The following is a 19284-nucleotide window of genomic DNA, read 5'->3' on the forward strand; positions in this document are numbered from 1 at the left end:
GAAACAGGTTTTTGGAGATAAAAGTTCTCACATATCTAAGTCACATCATTCTGGCTGAAAGGGACTTCTGGAGATCTCATAGAATCATTTTGGTTGGATGAGACGCTCAGGATCATCGAGTCCAAACGTTAACCCAGCCCTGGCACTACCACATGTCCCTGAGAACCTCATCTCTGTGTCTGTCCAACCCCTCCAGTGATCGTGACTCCACCACTGCCCCGGGCAGCCTGTTCCAATGCCCCACAGCCCTTTGGGGAAGAAATTGTTCCCCAGATCCAACCCCAACCTCCCCTGGTGCAACTGGAGGTTGCTGTTCACACGCTGTTTTTGGATCACACCAGAGAGAACTTCGAGCTTCACCTCTTCCTCAGTCACCAGCAACAACAGAAGCATCACTTACAATGAACAAAAAGAATTTTATTGGAACGTATACACACAGGGATAACAGAGGTATCTGAGTAATCAAATATGGAATGTTTAAGAAAGTTAAAATAAATAAGGATACCAAGTTTTGCCAGTGCTAGGTCCAGCACCAATGGAAGTAAATGCCCTCTGAACAAGTCTGACTCTGACGGGACCATCCCCGCAGAGCCTGTAGAGATTCCTACCACCAGAAAGTGGCCAATAATTCTGGAATACGAAGAGTCACAATAGTGCTTTCTACTGCTGTGCATTCCCACTGTTTATTCGCTACTTTCGTCTCTTATTTCTTTAATAATATCTATTAAATTCTGAAGTCCAAAAACATAACCCGTGTCTTGGCCCTCATGCACCACGCTATCTTCTCCATAGTACTTGCAGGTTGTGTGGGCAAAGTCTATCATGCGGACATCGACAGTGCTAGCGGTTGGTTTGTAGGCATATGCTCCTGCAGACTCATCCGAAGATTCCTCCGAAAGATCCTCCAAGTCCTCCGGGTCCGAGTCGACAGCAACCTCCTGCCTTTCCTTTCCATCATAAATGATCAGCAAGGAGCTCGAGTAGAAGCGGTAAGACTCCTGCTTCTCTAGGACAGACTTGAGTTCGGTCAGTTTTTTGATAACAGATTCAAAGAGTTCCCTGCGCAGGTATTTGCCGTTATGAAAGAACTGGTAAAGTGCTTCTTTAAATCCTTGGACTGAGAGTTTCCTTCCGTGGTATTTGTTCATGAACATTAGCTGGCCAGTGCCTGCCTGGTAGACCTGCACATACAAACACAGGAGAAAAGGAATAGTTGAAATTGCTGGTAATACTGACACAGAGCCTTGAAGGGGGAGGGCAGGAAAGAAAAAAAACCAACATGCTACAGAAAGCTTTTACAAGATGACATACTACTCTCTTAAAATTTTTCTTGCATAGTTACAGAAATTGCAACAACAGATCCAGCAGTGTCTGTGGAACTCAGAAGCACGGAGGAAATGGAAAATTCCTTCAGTTTAGATTTGGGCTTTTCCACCAGGAATTTAAGAATGAGGAGTTTAAGTGAAATCGGGAAAGCTGCAGCCAAGATCTCCACAGTCAAGCTACAACTTGTACCGCAGCCACTCACTCAGCTCCTGACCAGCCTCTGCTCCCCGGCACAGCAGCTGATGCCCAGAGTGCTGAGCTCTAAGTGACACCAAACACTGACAAAAAACTACAGTGTGCCCCAAAATCCTGTGTATTTAAAGATGACGGGTGATCCTGTGGGAAGATTCCTTCCTATAGGACACTCCGTACACCACACAGCTTGGTGATGCCTCAACATCTGGGTCAAGTCAGGACAGCAGGTGCCTCCAGAGTCCCTCCCTGTCTTCCAGCGCAGGAACAACGAGCAGGCCCCGCTCAGACCCAGCACACAGGATCGCTCCCATTTCTGCCTCGTGCTTTTCTCTGAAGCTAAACAGGGAGCTGAACATCACACGTTCCAACAGTGGAACAAATCCCAGCAAACACTGCTGGTGTTCCTGGAATCTACCGGATGGGAGGAGAGAGGCTCCAGAAAAGCCTCGAATACAAACAAGTTGTTTCCCGTTTGTCACTCTGGGAATACAGAAACAAGTAAACAAAAAACTGAGGTGAAAGTCCAGGCAACTCCATCTCCTTATTTGACCACGAGTCTTATCACATTTACCAAGCCACTTCTTGCCTGCAACACGCCTACTTGAAGCAGCGGAAGATCTGCAGCTTTTCCAAGTCTACAAGACAGAACCCATCGCTTCTCAACATTCTGGCAGATCTCCACATGCTTTAAGCAAAATGCAGGTACTGGCAGATCCTCCTTCCAGCGGTTTCCTACACCATCCCAAAACATTAACCGAATCAGTAATTTTACTATGCAATCTTGAATTGCCGCTGTCATGCGGGAGATTGTTTTTGCACTCAGAGAAGTGAAGCACGTGGCGGAGGCTGCTCCTGCAAGCGCTGCCACCTTCAACTGATAAACAACACCCAAAAGCCTCGTTCCTCTCACTGAAAGAAACGAAGCGCGGCGTCCCAAAGACAGCAACACATAGGCCGACTACATAACTCAAAAAAACCGACAGAGATGGGTCTCTTGCCCTCCACAGAACTGGTTTTCCGCTCACCTGCATGCCGCAGACCCGCACGCCAATGACGGCTGACGTGCTCTGCTGACACTTGCGGATCTGATTCGCCTTCTTCTCTTCCGACGCGTCGTCCCCGTGCTGGCGGGTCCCCATCTTCAGGTCCAACACACACGGTACTTCATATCGAGATGTTAGGTTTTCCAACAAGATGAATTCTGATTAGTTAAGGAACGATCCACACAATGAGGAATACAGGTTTTAAAACAGTCACCAAAGATTTTAGTGTGTCACAGTCTTAACTTTAAGCAGACCCAAACCACACCCAGTATATAGTAGTAAAAAAATTACAGTTACCCACTCCGCTTTATGCCAAGTTTATGTATCTAGTTCCAGTTTCACTGGTCTATAGAGAAGACAGGTGAATTTCCATATTAAGTGGGGAAAAAAAAAGTAACCAGGGACTTACAGATATATAATTTGGCACCTGAGGCACAGACATGGAATTATGAAGTATTTCTTGCCTAGCAAGAGATGGTTTTTTTGAGGGGGGAAATTAAGATTTTGTGTGCTTCAGTTACCAGTCAAAAACAGCGAAGCATTTTCACACCACCTCTGAGGCAGCGAAGTTAAAAAAACACTTCAGAATATTTGTAGCAATACTGTTCCAGAGATATCACAGACTTTACTTGGGTCATTTCATAATCAGCTACAGTGAGCTGGTGAGGATACTAGCCATGAAGTGCTCTCCATCGTTTTGAGTAGTTTATTAGTCAGAGATGTTCTAGTGACCCATTCGTTGAAATTCCCTCACACATGACGAATTTGTTAACCCAATTATACAGATATTGATATTTTTGCAGGATGTATTGGTTGCATCCAAGCCTGCATACAGCAAGATCTTTTTTTGGATTAAATTACCTGAATTTCCTAGCCCAGCTACTTTATTACATGCTGGAAAAGCCCGTGTTCTGGGAAGCAACGGCAATTCCTTCAAAGTCACCTAATAAATCACGACTTCAGAGCCTCTCTGGATTAAGGCTGTGCTGTACTTTAATCTGGCACATTCAAGCAATAAAAAGCAAAGCCCGACTCATTCCACTGTTTCGAGGTGTTTTCAGGAAAGGATACTATATTGATTGCGGTGTTTTGCATTTTCCTTCATTCGCTGTAACTGCTGCTGGTGACATTTCATGCTCCAAGGATTGTGGTGTTTAAACTGTGAACTGACATTTCCTTTCTTTTCTACAGTATAATACAAGACTTCAGATTTCTTCAGCCACTCAAATTCTTCTTCCAATTTGTGACTAGAAAACAGAACAAAGCAGCAAATTAGAGGCCAAGTAGAAAAATAATCACTTTAAAAAGGTTGTCCGTGGATTTAACTTTACATTTGTGCACTTTCATTAACAGCCAGCATGAGCTTTATTTTGCTTTCTGTATAACTGGACAAGTTGCCCATCAGTAATATTTCAATCTTAGTAAAACTACTTCCATATAAATTAGCTTATAGCCAAATATGTTACAAAACACATAGTAGCTCTCTTCATATATTCTTTACCACTGTTAATTACTTCCACAGAAGGAATACAAGCAGCAGCAATATGCTGTGAGCTCTACCCTTTGCTAAGGTCCCTGTTTTTGGCACAACGCATTTCAGTAGTTTACATTGGGCACAATTAACATAAATGAACGAGGGGGAAAATGTCACTAAGAGAGATAAGGCAGGATGGCTACACAAGTATGCCATATATAGTAGCACTGATTGTTTTTTTTTTTTTCATTTTTATACAACTATTGTGCTTTTGCAGTTTATTATTACTATTATTATTTGCAGAAGCTTCAAAAATAACATCAAGAAATCTTTTTCAATTGACCATAGCAAAAACATAATGAAAAGACTCAATGTGCTACCAGGCTGAAAACATACTAGTTTCACCACTGAACCTGTCTGTACTGAAAGGGTCAGGAAAAATGAAAAAGAAACAACAGGAGAAAAGAAAACGAAAGTTAAAGAGTTCTGGAAAATTCTGTGGAATTCCAGAGACCGGATCGTAATTTGACAGCAAAAGATGTTATGCTTCAACGCTCCACATTCCAGTTCCCTCAACAAACTTACCTTTTCATTTTTTCCTCTTTCCTGTGCTGTCGAACCCACTCCTTAGATATCTTCTCATTTTCTAACAACATTGTCTTTTTGTTAGTCCATCGTAACAGCTTACTTTTGGGTTCACAGTCAGAATTATCTAAGTTTTCTAAGTTATTGTGGTCCCCATTTAACGGATATGCTATTAGACATAAATTTCCATCTTCATCCTCTTCAAAGCTCACTGACACCACACCTGAGGAGAGAAAGGACACAGGCAGTTATGAATTGCTGAAGTGACAAACAAGCCTTTTAGAATGCACGATTTTACACTAAGAATATAGCAACTTTTTTTTCTCTTACCCTGGTCCTTAGTTTCTATCTCGCCACAGGCCAAACCCCATCTGCCAACCTAACAAATATCAAAAGATCTAGACAAAAATAACACCTCACAAAAGACAATTTATCATATTGACAAAACAATGAAGCAAAAGGTTCTTTTCTTTCTCTGATGCAGTCAAGTAAGAATCAAATAATAACAGGAGACAATTTCAATTAATAAAAGTTTTTATTAATTTAAAAAACCTGACTGGTCTGACCCTAAGCGAGATGTAGAACATTTGTTAACATCTTGCAGTGAAAAGTGACCTGCACATAAAAAAAAAAAAAAAAACACCCACAGCAAAAGCTTCAAGTTTTGCATGACAGCAAAGCAAAAAGCACTTATCCAAACAAGATTGGGTCAACAGATCCTCAGGGAAAAGGGAAGATGTGCAAGTAGAGCAAAACAAGGAAATTTCACATTACAACAGAAACTAGTCCAAAAGCTTCCACTTAGAATCACCACGTTTAATTACACATTTTCTTCTCCTTTTTCGAATATATTTTATTGATACGGGTTATGCAGTAGTCTTGTGAAATAAATAACAAAAACGCAGTACAAAACAAATCTGTTTGTGGTACAGAAACATGGTGAACTTTGAAAGTAATTTTTTTTTTCTCATCCCTCAAGTCTCTCTGGAGCACTGCACGGCACTTTGTCTTAGTGGAGTGCTCTGAGATGCACTCAGTGCTACATTAGCAAGTTTCAGCGGTTAATGAGGCCATAACAATTGTCTGAATTGTTCTCTATTTTATTTTTCAGTCCTCTCTCTTTATTCTCTTATCAGTCTGCACAGTTCTTGCAGCTCATCACTAGGCCAGAGGGGAGAGGTCTCGGCGAGAGATGGGCACTTCTGAGCTGGGCAGGCGGCTCCGAGACCTACGGTAGCGGGACAGGGAGCGCAGAAGCTCCGAGTGACAGTCCTGCTGCCACAAAGGACAACAGGAAAAAAGGGGACAGCCAGACAGCAAATGGCCTTTGGCTTTATCCTGGAAAAAATAACAGAAACGGACCAAGTGAGGCCCCTTACCCCTAAACCCCTCCCCGCATTGCCCAAAAAGCCATTTACACTAGTACAATTGTTCTATTACATTTTGAGAAGTATCATTCAAAGATCACAGTTTTCTTCCAGTCCAACAGAACTCATAGTCAGACATGTCAAAAAGTCTCTGTAAACAAGCAGGGAGTATTAACTTTGAAACATCTCCTCTGAAGTCTTCCACCAGTTTCATCAACAGTATGCAACACCCTTATGGTTGTTAAAATCAATGTGCTCTAAAAAGCAACTCCATTCAAAAAAAGTGCTTGACATATTATTTATTAATCACCAGGCAGCAGTTGACGGAATAGCAACGAGAAAGAAAACTGTTTCTGTTAACTAGCACAATGCTTAGAAGAACTGGAATTTCCACTCCTACATAACATCTGACTCAGCCTCATCACAGCTACTTGATCCTTGCCTACCTAAATGCCATGAATTTTCATTTCCTTAATGGCAGAAACAACACTGCAAATATTCAACAAGATACCTTACTGACACGTATTCATTGTGATCAAAATGAGAGTCAGAGGAGAAATCCAAAAAACAAGAGACCACAAACTAAGCTTACACAAAACACTGTCAACCAATTTTACCCAATCTCCATAAACAAACATTAAACAAATGAAAAAAAAAAAAAGGAATCCACAAAGAAAACAGCAGAGAATGATTGAAAACATTCACAAGCTGTTAGCTACTTACCTGTGCCTAAGGGGGATATATGGGCTATCACCAGCAGAGCAGCTCTACTCTAATGCTGTTAGTCAGCCCAAACACCATGGCAGGCATTTCCACCCTGCATCTCCACAGCCTGCCTCAGACAACATCAAAATACATGAAAAGAAAACCCTAAAATCTCTTCCACACAGAAGAGATTTCAGAGATAACAGAGAGCACAGCACACTTGCATTTACAGAAAGAAAAATTCCAACGCCATCCTAAGGTTTGGTAACTTACCCTCATATTGCGGAGTGAATTTACGCATTTCTGTTGGGAGAGTCTCATAGAACTGGTGTTCCCTCTGAATAAGGGGTTTACAGATGGTCTTGTCATTAAACCGGAGGACACAGGAGTGTCCTCCGACCTGGTGGACAAAAGGCTCGAGCAGGACACCCTTGGAATAGTGTTCCACTTCCATAGCTCCAAATGCTGGGCTCATCCTTGTAGCACATTAGACAGAAGGCGGCGACAGTAGTGAAGGCAGTTCAGAGCCAGAAGCCTCCGAGACCTGAAGGTGTTTATTCTGGTTCGAAAGTCTGTTAAAACAAACACAAGAGAGCGCCGGGCCGTCAGTAAGCAGGGCCCTGGAAAAGCAGGGCTGAGAGCCGCTGGGACGCGGTGCCGCTGGCAAAGCCGGCGGCGGATGCTCCCGGGAGCCCAGGGGAGCGCAGCTGCCGCCGCTGCGAGACTGCGGGCCCGCTCGGGGGGCAGCCGGGGAGCACCGCCGCGGCCCCGCCCCTCGGCGCACCGCAGCCAATGGGAGCCACCGCGGGGCGGGGCGTGAGCGGAGTGGGGCGGGGCCAACACCCCCGCGGGAGAGTAGCCCCGCCCTGCGTGGTCGCGCATGCGCATCAGCGGCGCTGGGCAGCGGCTGAGCCGGGATAAAGTCCGGGCACCTTTTTTTTTTTTTTTCCTTTTTAAAATTAAAACTCATTGACGATAAGTCTTGACCGAGTTGCACTTCAAGTAACACCCAACCCCCTCCAGCGTCCCTTCCCGGAGCCAGACGCATGAGCGTTCCCGGCGATCCCTCCCTCCCCCGCGCTGACGGTTCTAACCCAGCACATCCCAGAGAAATTCCCGATTAAACAGAGTTACAATTTCTCCCCTCCAGACAACGACAGCTGCCACGGAAACCTGCTCAAGTCCAGGCTGGGCACTTATTTCACTGCTTTAGTCATGACAACAAGTCAGATATTTAATATTTAATAGATGCTAACTTTTCACATGGAAAACAATACTAATAAGCCATTTCCCAAGACCTTAATGTTGCATAAATGCAGCAGAAGACAAGAGTATTTTGTGCCACCTGCCTCCAAAGGATCTGCTACTGTACCCTGTGACTACACACTGCTCCGTTCTGGGCAGCCTCTAGTTTCATCCAACTTGCACTTCAATGTGCAATTAAAGGAGCAAAGGTAAAAAAAACCCCAAAACATGGCTGTCCTGGTCTGGACATTCCAGTAAATTTTTAAGTCGAGTTGCTCTAATTTTAGACCCGAGCTTTAATGATTAACTTTTTGAAGCTAAAAACAACCTCATACTTATTTTGTCTGAAGATCATTACACGAACAATAATACACTTAATTCAAAGAGACTACAAAGTGTTCTAGGTCACAGGGCTATTTTTATTTGTCCTCCTTAGATATCTACCAGCTTTACATTAACTGGAAACGCAGAGACCTGCGGGCTTAACACAGCAGCACTAACAGGACGACGGACGCCTACGGCGTGGGCTGTACAGGAGGGCAGCAAGCGAATTAAACAACGAGGCTGCTCAAAGAAACAACAGATCGATCAGTTGAACTCCAGCTCCTGGAATGTTTACTGCACCTAAGGATAACAGATCAATAGTGTTTTACTCAGTGCACACCAGTTAGCTTTGTTTTCTTTTTTTTAAAAAAAAGGTACCAGCTTTTTTTTTTAAAATGAATTATTTAATACAGAGAACAAAACCCAGGTCCTCTCTGCAAGAATACGTAAAATTTAATCTGGAATCGTATTTCCTAAAACCAATACTATCTTCTGATATTGTATTTATACTTTAAGATGACAGCAAAATCAACAAGCTTGCCATTTCTGTTTGTAGTACTTTCCTAGTATTTCTCATACTACAGGTGCTGAAGTTTCTCATCTACCTCAACAACTTGTCAACTTGGAGGTGCACAGACAAAAGCCTCTCAGTTCCACCCTGGCCACAAAACATGTCCAAAAACCTATTTAACTACAGCCAAGCTGAGCACCATTGCGTGTGAACAGCCATGTCCCCAGGCCTGACCTCTGTCACCAGCCAGCCCAGCTCTGCAGGTGCCACAGTCAGAAGGTGGCACTGTGAGTGCTCTGGAGTCACCGATCTGCTCCATGCCACCCACTTCATGCAGGGCCAGGCAATTTTAAAGTCCCAAGAGCTTTCATCAGGATTTCCTAGAGCCAACACCACCTCCAGTCTTCTGGAATTTTGCAGGGAAAGCCAAAAGTCTGCTGGCTTTCCCTGGGAAGCACAGTTACATACGTACGAGATCCTGTGGTGACAGAGCTTGACACTGGCACAGCCACTTTTAACAGCATCACAGTACCTCAGCATTACAAGAGCCACTCTTTCCAAGACAGCATTACCATTCTGTGGCTGCTTTCCTAATTACCCCAATGTAGGGACATGATCAGCAGCTGCAGTGATTCAAATTGAGAAAGTACCTTGCAACATCCCTCAACCTCAAACACATAGTTAGTCCAAGTCCTACTGCATCAGGGTTGCATCAGGAGTTAAGCCTTGTAGATGTTTACGCTAGAGAAATTACTATCTAGCAAAAAGCATCTTCAGGGAGCTCATTAGTAGCAGCTCAGCTTGTCTGCTTTCATATATTCCCAAGTATTCTGGACAACGCTTGCACGTGGTGCACCACGTTCGCTTGGCAATGGAACTGGCAAGCACAGAACTGGACAGGACTACGCACACGACTTCATCACTTCCTGAAAAAGTAACATCTGGCAGCACATCACGCAGTTTAACTTCCCATCTGAGGGATAACAAAGCAAGTTTTTTAAAGCTCTGATATAATAAAAATATCAGTTATGAAATATCGAGGCAGGGTTATTTTCTGTAGTATGTGCCCCTGCTGAAAAAGCTGTTTTAATACAGCTCTGCAGTATAAAAACGGTGTGCATGAGGACTGCTGAACAGTGGGAGCAAGTAGCTCCTTCTATAAAGCCTTTAACTAAACTCCTTACTTGTGCAAAGCATTTACTGCTTTCTTATCAACCCATAATGCATGTAATTTGAACAAAGCAACAGTGCTCCAGAAAGCAGCAGCAAGCTTGCACAATCAGTAATTTAGATTTTAATAAATTCAGGTTTTAGTTTGCACTTTGAACAATTAATATATTTTAGCTTTTCAAGACAAGAAGAACTGTTTACCTAATAAATTCAGTTTGCTTTCATCTAATGAAGTTCTTCTCGCTTGCAAAAAACTTTTGAGTAAGATCTTAAAAGTTTGTAGTGGTAATGTTAAAGTGTGCCACAGAAATAATCAATCAGGATTTGTTTGTCATTTTGGCTCTACTTATTATCGGGAATCTTGCCACTCAGGACCTGGAGCACAACTGTAATGCCCATCAGAAATGCTCTGCACTTTTTCCTTTATAAAAATACCTTACTTCCATAAACAACCCCACAAGTCTGTCAAGTTGTTTGCACTTCCTTAGGAATAAAAACTTTGACCCAAGAGCAGCAGTTTCACGTGGCATTGATGCTGAGCAGCATAAGCACAATGCAGTTCTTCGCTGCCTTTCTTCCCATTCTATACTCAGTTTGTTTTCAATGCTCTTCAGTCAAAAAAGAGCACAGAACAGCTGTTTTTAGGCAGTTTTCCCAGATATCAAATGCAGGCTCAGTGTACCCTGCCCTTTTCCTCCTACGTGCTTTTAAGTGCCTTTGGCTAAGATCTTTTGTTCAAAGGACACATCAGCCAAAAAAAAGCAGATGTACTGTTCCTTCACATGGCAAGCATTTTAAAAGAAAAATCTGACATAACTCAAAGGAAGCAAATAAAAACTTGTCTAGACACAGCAACAGATTGAGCAGTGTCATTCTTACAGTAAGCAGAAAAAGACGTTTAAAACCTAAAGCTGTAAAACACAAGTGACGTGTAGAGACCTCTTATTCTCAGTCACATGTGACAAAGACCATTTAAAGAATATCACAATGAACTGATGTTTCAGACTTTTAATATTAATCTCAGTTGACAGCATTCTTCGGAAGGTATTACAGATTCTCAGCTTAGTCCCATACATAATTGCATTAACGAACACATCCTCTGGAGACCACAGCTCTCAATTAAGCAGCAGCTCCTTCCTTCATAACAACCTCAAAAATAACACTTCTTCCCAAAACTTTGTAATAACAGAATTACTGATGCAGATCTGCCCTCCTAACCCATCTGTTAAAACCGGGTTCTCTCAAGTGCAGACTTTTTACTTTGGGTGGTCAGTACCTGCAGTTCCAAATAGCCATAAATCAGCTTTACAGTGACATAAATAGCAAGGCAAAGCTTTCTGCCATCCTATTCTCAGGTCCTGGGGTAGTGGAAAGGGGAAGGGATGCTGTAATCCTGCTGAACCAGACAAACCTGAGCCCAAACAGGAGGAGGGGAAAAAAAAAAGTATTAGTGACCCATTAGAGAAGCCAAAGAAAAAGCTGCTTCAAGCAGAAGAATACTCAGCAAGAAATTTATTATTAATACCACCTGAAAAAGGACACAGGAAGATGCAAACAGCAATGTGGGAAGTGCACAGTAAGTCTGTGAGAGCCCAGCACCTGTTCCGTGCACAAAACTGAAAAGGTGCCTCAGGTCTGAGTTGGTAAGTCATTCCAAGGCTCAAAGAGAACGATCCTTCACAACTGAAGCAGAATAAACACATTTTAAGAACCTACAATACACTTGTCAAGCTGAAATATTTACAGGAATTTTACAAGTCCTTATGTGACCCAACTACAATTTAAGAAAGTTCCATGCTCTGTGCCACAGCTCATCTATCACTGGCACACGACAAGCCAAACACAGCTGAAATAGTGTTTAGGTTTTTTTAAAAAAATGTTCCAACATTTTTGTAAGCGTTTAACAGTCTTCAAAAATACAAAATCATTTTAAAAAACCCCTTTAGCAGTTTAAAACTACAGTGCAGAAAAGCATCCTGAAATGCCCGAGGTTCTCCTGAAGATGGTTCTTCCCCTCCACGGAATGCAGAGGGAGAACAGTCCAACACTGGTCACAAGGCAGAGGACTCCAAGTGCTACACACATCTTGGTCTGCTGTGAACTACAAGAGTATAAGCCAGCACCCTGTGTAGAAATCACTTTTTGTAAAGAGGGAATCAGGCCTATCCAGTAGAAATTTTCTCTATAATATAAGAAATGAAAGACAATGCACCGAGATGCTGACAAATGTAAAAAATGTGTACTTTTTCAGCACTTTTTTTTTTTTTGAAAGTAGCAACATTTTCATGCTATCTCCTTTGACTTTCTAAACACTGACCTCTAGTTTTGTCTTCCTTTAAATATAACTCAAACACGGCAGGAGTTACTATGAGAAATAAACACTACCACACAGGTTAAGACATGCACTTATACCTGTAAATTTAAGCCCACAGCTGCAGTGCCACCTCTTGTAGCAAATATCAGAAAGATTTTTGAATACAGCTTTAACAGATGATATTAAGAGTTACAGAACATTGATATATCTAAGCATAACATATTAAGAGAACAAACTACATTAAAAAAAAGTTGCATAACGTTCTATTATTGTTCTTCATGCACAATCATTATCCCTATCTCCTCCAAACCAGCTCTACTTTACTAGGAAAAACCCAATTCCCCAGTCCTTTTGTCTGGAAGAGTAAGGCAGGAACCAAGGTGGTCTCCAAGAGCTTCTAGATTTTCTTAACAGAAGCTGCATAGAAATCCTCAGCGGGAATTTCTTAAACCTCAGCGAGGAGGTTATGTGCTCAGTCCAATTCAAATTTCAGCATCCCAAAAAGCAACAGCTTTCAGCTTTCCCTACGCCATCTGTAATTTGTAAGCTTAACAACTACATACACAAAGCTCTGGAGAAATGCCAGTTTTACTTCTTAAGTAAAGCTATTTTGTCTCCCTAGAACCAAAATAAAGCTAAGTTACAGGTTACTAAGCATATTCAGCCAGAAAAGAGCATGCAATTCTGACCCATGCAGTTTTTCTAGGGATTGTGTCATTTAAGAACTAGCTTCTTTTCCAAGTGAAAATGCCATGGAAACTAAGAAACCTGAACCACCAAAACTAAGCTACTTAAACTTCCTATTTAGAAACTGATCCATCTTAAAAGAGTATTCTGTCACCAGCAGCTAAAACCACTAGCTGCTATAAAAAGACAATACTGGCCTTTGTCGTGGAGAAACCAAAATAGCATTCAGCCTCTAATCTTCTGAAAATATGACAGCAAGAGCTAAATTCTGTGGATTACATACATGAAAGTGTTATTCAAGATACCAAAACTCGCCAGAAATCCCAGCATTTAGATTAAAATAAATCCAAGGCTATGCCTTGGTCATTACCATGAACTTAGCAGACTGGGAACTGTATTTCTAGCCATTCAATAAAAGAACACAGTATCTTTGTGACGCCCTTGTGTTGTGACCAATTTACCACATATGAGAATTTGCTCAAGAGGACAACCGTCCAGTCCTGTTCAAAGGTCACATTCACTTAACTGCACAAAGATTTTCTCCGCCCGTATTCCCTTCAGAAATCCCAATCCCTAATACTTTTTAAACCAGAAGTACAAGCAGCCCACAGGACAAGATTGTTAAATTTAAGCTTAGATGTCTAAATCCTACAATCCAGTCTAACTCCTGAGCAAAAATTTCCAGAGGAGCACAAAGCAAAGATCACCTATAAAGAAACTGTTACGGGAAGAATGGTGCCCAAAACGCAGTCACATTTCATGCATCCCATGTATGTGTATACTCATCTATACTGTCAACCTACTTCAAATGAAGACCTTTGCTCCCTTTTTGTAGAAAAAAGTCAAAAAGTAGCTCAGATAGTCAGATTGCCCATACGCATTTTTAACTATGTTCTTCAAGTGTAGGTTCCAAGACTTCTGATGATCACAAGAGAGGGAGTTTTTGCTCCAGAACAGCTCAAGTTCATCATATGCATTGAAGATATATTTTAAAATAGTATTTATGTTTCAAAACATTTCAAACTACTGAAAACACATCTCAAATCAGGTAACACAACCCAGACTTGCATCTTAAAGGAAAGAGTTCATATGATTCAGTGACCTCTACATGCTCTTTCCCTAAAATTTACCAAAATAAGTGGGTCTTAAGACCTTGAACATACAGCTCCTTTTAGGATGACTGAGCAATTACAGAAGTTCAAACCCCTAAAATACAAAAGAATAATTTCACTGTGCTTCTTGCTAAACTGCAGCAGATTGGACATAAGTGAGTAAAGACCAGAGAGGAGTCTTATAAGACTGATGTGGCACAACAAAAGCAAGAAGTCGTGGATGTTTCCCCAGTAAGTGTCAGTCATTTTAAGCACAGTTTCTCCCTAGTAGAAGGGACAAGGACCTTTGTACAAGCACACCTGCACAGTACTACAAAAATGCTTTTTTTTTTTTTTCCAAATGTTTACATGTTTCGTCTTTCAGTGATCTCATAGTACACCATCTGGGGCCAATTACAGGCTCACCATAATAATCACTGCCAAATAATTAATCCATTTTAATCTCACACAGTTTACATATTCAAACAGCAGTGCAAAAACACTTGAAAAAAATCCTTTCAATTTCAGTAACCTATAAAAGGAAGCTTTTGCAGGAGCTTGGCTGTATTGCTCTCCTCCCTCCTGCAGACTGAAATACATTTAACAATGCAAAAGAGACAGTTTCATTAGCCCAGGTAAAGGGACACAACTACAGTAGCTCTTACTCCTTTAAACACATCTGTTGCTTTACAGGCAATTTTTATAGCAGCCAGTGACTCCACAGCACAAGGAAGTGTGGTTTGCACAACTGTCTTCAAAGAGAAACCATCAATAACCAAAAGCAAAGACTCAGACAGGATGACTGCTAAAACCCCATTTTCTCTTCAAAAACCTGCAAAATAGCACTGCCGTCCACACTGGGCTCATGTATTTCTAAAAATCAGCATACTGTCAGGGGGGAAAAAAAAAAGTCAAGCTAACGAAAGACCATTTTATTTTTTGGAAGCAAACTGTGCATAGTGATGTTAAATCATTATTTGTACTTTAAAACAAGAAATCACCATCCAGCATTTACATTTAAACATGAGAAATGTTTTATTCCAACAGAAATGGAAGACAGTGCTCCTCTCAGCACACAACTGAGCTCCATCAGCATTTCCTTCATTTCCCCTCACTCCTGAGGGACCACTTGTTTCCATGAATTCTGAAATGATTCTCCAAAAACATCTTGTTCCTTCCCCATCTAGAACTATCCCCTCAACTTTAATATTCACAGATGTCTCTTCAGAAAACTGACTGGTTATATTAAGCCAGATCCAATTGTTTTCCTAAATTAGCTCGAGCAGATTCTCAGTTGCAACGCTAGTTATTTCAGTATGAGCACATCCATCCATCCATCCATCATCCTTGTATCTTCAGTTAAATTGAATCAATCTTCTAAAAGAGCTAACACCTCAGACACACCACGATGATGTTCATCATGTCAGCAGTTTCACTCCTCACCTTTGTAACAAGGAACTACATTAATCTAATTCATGTCACTGGAAAAAAAAAAAAAAAATCAACTGCCCTCACATTCTTCCTATATATCCAAAATGTTCTTCTGGAAAAAGATGTGAAAAAGGAAAAGAGCAAATGTTAAAAGGAAGATGTAATATTCAATAAGCATAAAATTAGGCAGCACTCACGATTCCTGATAAAGTTTCTGCATTACAGCACTGCACAGCTATTCGGATATGCTCAGAGCCCTCTGTGCTTCAAGAAAATAAAACCGACATTTTTGCTGTGCTTATTCTAATACAGATTCCAGCATAAACCCCACAGACTCTTGCTTCTTCTAAGTGTGATTTTCTGAGGAAAACTGGGCACTGTTTCCAACCATCTCCAACAGACAATCTTCCATATGCACCAGACCCAGAGCCATCAAAGGCTGCAGATTGAATATCTGATAACAGCAGAGCAAGAGTACTTTCTGTACCTATTAGAAAGATCATGATTACAGCCTGTCTTCCTGAGACAGTCAGGGCTTCAAAGACTTAGCGCTACACAATTCAAGCAGTTGCAAAGGCTTTCATTGATGATTTTAAGCTCCTAAACACCCAATTAAACACAACCAATGTTAGACCTTCATTTGAACAATTTTACTTCCATTATGTCTGCAATATTCCAGACTTTGCAGGAGAAATTTCTAGCTACTTAGAGTGCATGATATTGTGTCACACAGCTTTTTGCAAAAAAGGTGGGGGAAGAAAGAATTATTATGAAAGGTACAAAATAACATTCTAATGAGATATTTCTAACAAAAGCTACAGAAACACACATCTGCAACTATACCTTATAACTCTAAAATGTAACCTCTTAATATTTGAAAGCCATCCCTATATTGTTTCAAAGATACAATAACCTTGTGCAAGACAGAAAGCCAGATAAAAGAATTAGCGAGAGAGGAAAAATCCTCTCCCCGCAATGGAAAATTTTCATCTCTTCAAGCAAGACACAGAGATGCTCAGCTGGACCTGCGTTGCCTGGAGACCAACCGCAGCTTCTTGCCAACAGGGATGAGCCAAGCATCAAATTCAACAACTGATAAGCGGATGAACTGAATGAGAGGCAGCAAGTTTTTCCACACACCAGTGTAAAAACCTGATAGCTTCCAGATAACGGTTCTAGCCCATGCTCGCTAGACACACAAGAATTATTATGAATATAAAATATCAGCCTAATCTTCAAACGTCACAGTTTAGCTCTTACCCCCACACTTCTGGGTACAGTAGACTGCATTTGAGTCAAAAATTTTAGTTGCAACCCAATTTCTGCCCTTCCAATCTTTTGATGCCGTATCTGAACTTTTGGAATATGTTCCTACCCATTACACAAGTTCTGTGTTCAAGCATTGGTGCAGAAATATTAAGGAAACCAACAAACTACATCGAAAAGGAAGAAGCTCTATGTCGCTTTGGCATTATAAAGCACATCGAATCATGCTTCACTTCACAACCCTGCCTTTGGCCACGGCCTCTCTCACCGAAGCGCAGGTCCCTGGGCAGGAAAGCATCAGACGCATTATCAAGGAGACACTTGTTTTGCCTTTTCTGGATCTGGAACTGCTCCCCAGCTCCCAGAGAAACACCTCAGCCGTCTCCCCATTTCCAAACACTGTCAGATGAGAATCACCAAAAGTAACTGACATTTAATACCAGTTACTCCAGAACTTCCTCAGACCTTATCTAATTCAATTCACTAAAAGTGCTCTGATAGTAAAGAATTAAAGATTTTAAAGAATGACTATTTAATTGATCCCTTTAGAACCCCTTATCCCCAAGTGTCAAATCTGAACTGCTCTGCTCTCACTTCACTGTTACATGTTGAGTAATGATCAATAACACACCAGCTGGCTGAAAAGTTAAACCTAACTCACATTAACTTTGTTACAGAGCTAAATACTAAGGCAAAATTTCTAATTATAATATTTGACACAGAACTGCCCCCTTACATGTTTGTGAGTCTAAAAGGCATACAGGCACTGGATGCATTCCTAAAACACCTGAGTATATGGCACACATAAGGCACTGTGTCAAAAAAAAGCAAAAGACAGGCTAGAAGAAGAGGGCAATTGAATTCCAGCATGTATCAGGAAAGATATTAGTGTTAAACACGAGTATTTTTCACAGTAAAGGCCAAGGACATATCAGGGCGTCACTACCAACAGGCTGTTATTCTATCAACAGCGATAACATTTGTTTTCTTAAGCAGTATTCCAAAGCCTCAATGGTAAGTGTTTTTGTTTAATAGTCTGAGGGCCGCAAGCCACGTTAACAAGGTATTATAAATCTGTGATGCTCAAAACAGCTCGTAATCAAGACATCATACAGTATTTCCGTTTTACACAGAAAAAGGGTATTTGCGAGCAGCCCGTCCAGTGACGCAACACCTCCCAAGCACTCTGCTTCCAGTCTGTAATGAAACGTGTGTGAAGCAGCCGCCAGACCTGCAGCACATCCATCACCCCGGCAAGACGGAAAACCGACGTCTTATGATTCAGACAGAACTGCTGAGTAACAACATGAGGCGACAACCAGCTCCGGGGTCACCCAGACACGTAAAACCGCAGAACTGCGGCCTCCGGGCGCGGTGACCCCGCGGCCGCCCCGCACGGCCCGGCGGGCGGGCCGGGCCCGGCAGGAAGCGCGCTGCGCTGTGCGAGCGCGGATGCTCCGTGAGCGGTGCTGCCCGACCCACCCCCGGGACAAACCCGCATCCCCGCGGCGATACCGGCCCTGCTGCCTCCCGCCCGGGGGGAACCAGGACAGCGCCCTGCCCCGCCCGCTGAGCCCGCCAAGGCCCCTCCTGCCGCCCGAAGCCCCGCCGCGCAGCCCCAGCGGGCAGCCGGGCGGCCGCCTCCCCGCGCACCGACCTCCCGCGGCGGGCGGGGCCGCGGCCTGCACAGGGAGGGCTCCGCCGCAACTCACACGCCAACGGCAGCCCCCGGCCACCCGCTCAGAGCCGAGGGAGGGGAAGGGCCGGAGGCGGGCTCGCTGAGAGGCCGAGCGGGGCGGCCAGCAGGCCCGGGCAGCGGCGGGACGGGCCCGTTACCTGGTGTCAGGCCAGCAGCAGCCGCGGCTTCGCCTCTTTTGTTCCTCAGAAATCAAGATGGCGGCGCGGCGCGGGCCGGCCCTCCTCCGCCAGCGCGCCCCGCCTTCCCCGCCTCCCTATTGGCTCGGCCCGCACTGCCGCGCGCTGATTGGGCGGCCGCCAGCGCCGCTGTTGCTAGGGGAGCCGGGGCGGGCGGAGGTGGCGCAGGCCCGGGGCCCGGCTCTGCATCCCGGCCTGGCCGCCCGCGGGAGCCGCGGGGCCGGCCGCCGCCCCGGGAGGCAGGGCGGGGGGGAGAGTGAGGCCTGGCCTCCCCTTCTGTGAGGAGAACACGGGACGTGGCCTCCACCTTTGTGAGGCGAACGCCTCCGCCAGAGGGGTCCCAGCCGAGCCGCGGCCCCTCGGCCCTGTGCAGGCTGGGTCCAGTTTTCTCTTCCTCGATGTTTGGAGCCGTTTGCCTTGCAGGCGGCAGCAGCCGTAGACGGGGCTCTCATTAACTTCGCCCCGGTGCCCACTGGAAAGCAGTTTGTTGGTGTGCAAGATGTGCTGTTAGTTTGGACACAAGCGCACGGGGCCAGTGGAGGAGGAATGTTGTTTTTACAAAACATGGGAGCTGGGGAAGGACCGAGAGACACAGAACTATGCATCCTTAACGTAAGACAAAGTCTCTTCGAACTAATCCTGGAATGCAAACTGATTACTCTATTTAAAAAGTTA

General features: G+C 43.4%; 1 protein-coding gene across 2 annotated transcripts; it reads right to left on the minus strand.

The window, feature by feature from the left end:
• Positions 1–396: 396 nt before the first annotated feature.
• On the minus strand, positions 397–18656 carry IP6K2 (inositol hexakisphosphate kinase 2). Of its 2 annotated transcripts, XM_065642864.1 has the most exons (6): positions 18571–18656; positions 6969–7267; positions 4624–4846; positions 3636–3811; positions 2547–2722; positions 397–1181 (listed from the first exon to the last, which is right to left on the minus strand). In XM_065642864.1, the coding sequence occupies exons 2-6, from the start codon at positions 7168–7170 to the stop codon at positions 684–686; spliced, it is 1275 nt and encodes a 424-aa protein (XP_065498936.1). In that variant the 5' UTR covers positions 7171–7267; positions 18571–18656; the 3' UTR covers positions 397–683. The 2 variants fall into 2 exon arrangements, with proteins under 2 accessions (XP_065498936.1, XP_065498937.1); XM_065642865.1 differs by lacking the exon at positions 18571–18656 and having other exon boundaries at positions 6969–7402.
• Between the last annotated feature and the right edge of the window lie 628 nt (positions 18657–19284).

The sequence above is a fragment of the Caloenas nicobarica genome, chromosome 11, assembly GCF_036013445.1.
Source record: "Caloenas nicobarica isolate bCalNic1 chromosome 11, bCalNic1.hap1, whole genome shotgun sequence".
NCBI classification, from domain to species: Eukaryota; Metazoa; Chordata; class Aves; order Columbiformes; family Columbidae; genus Caloenas; species Caloenas nicobarica.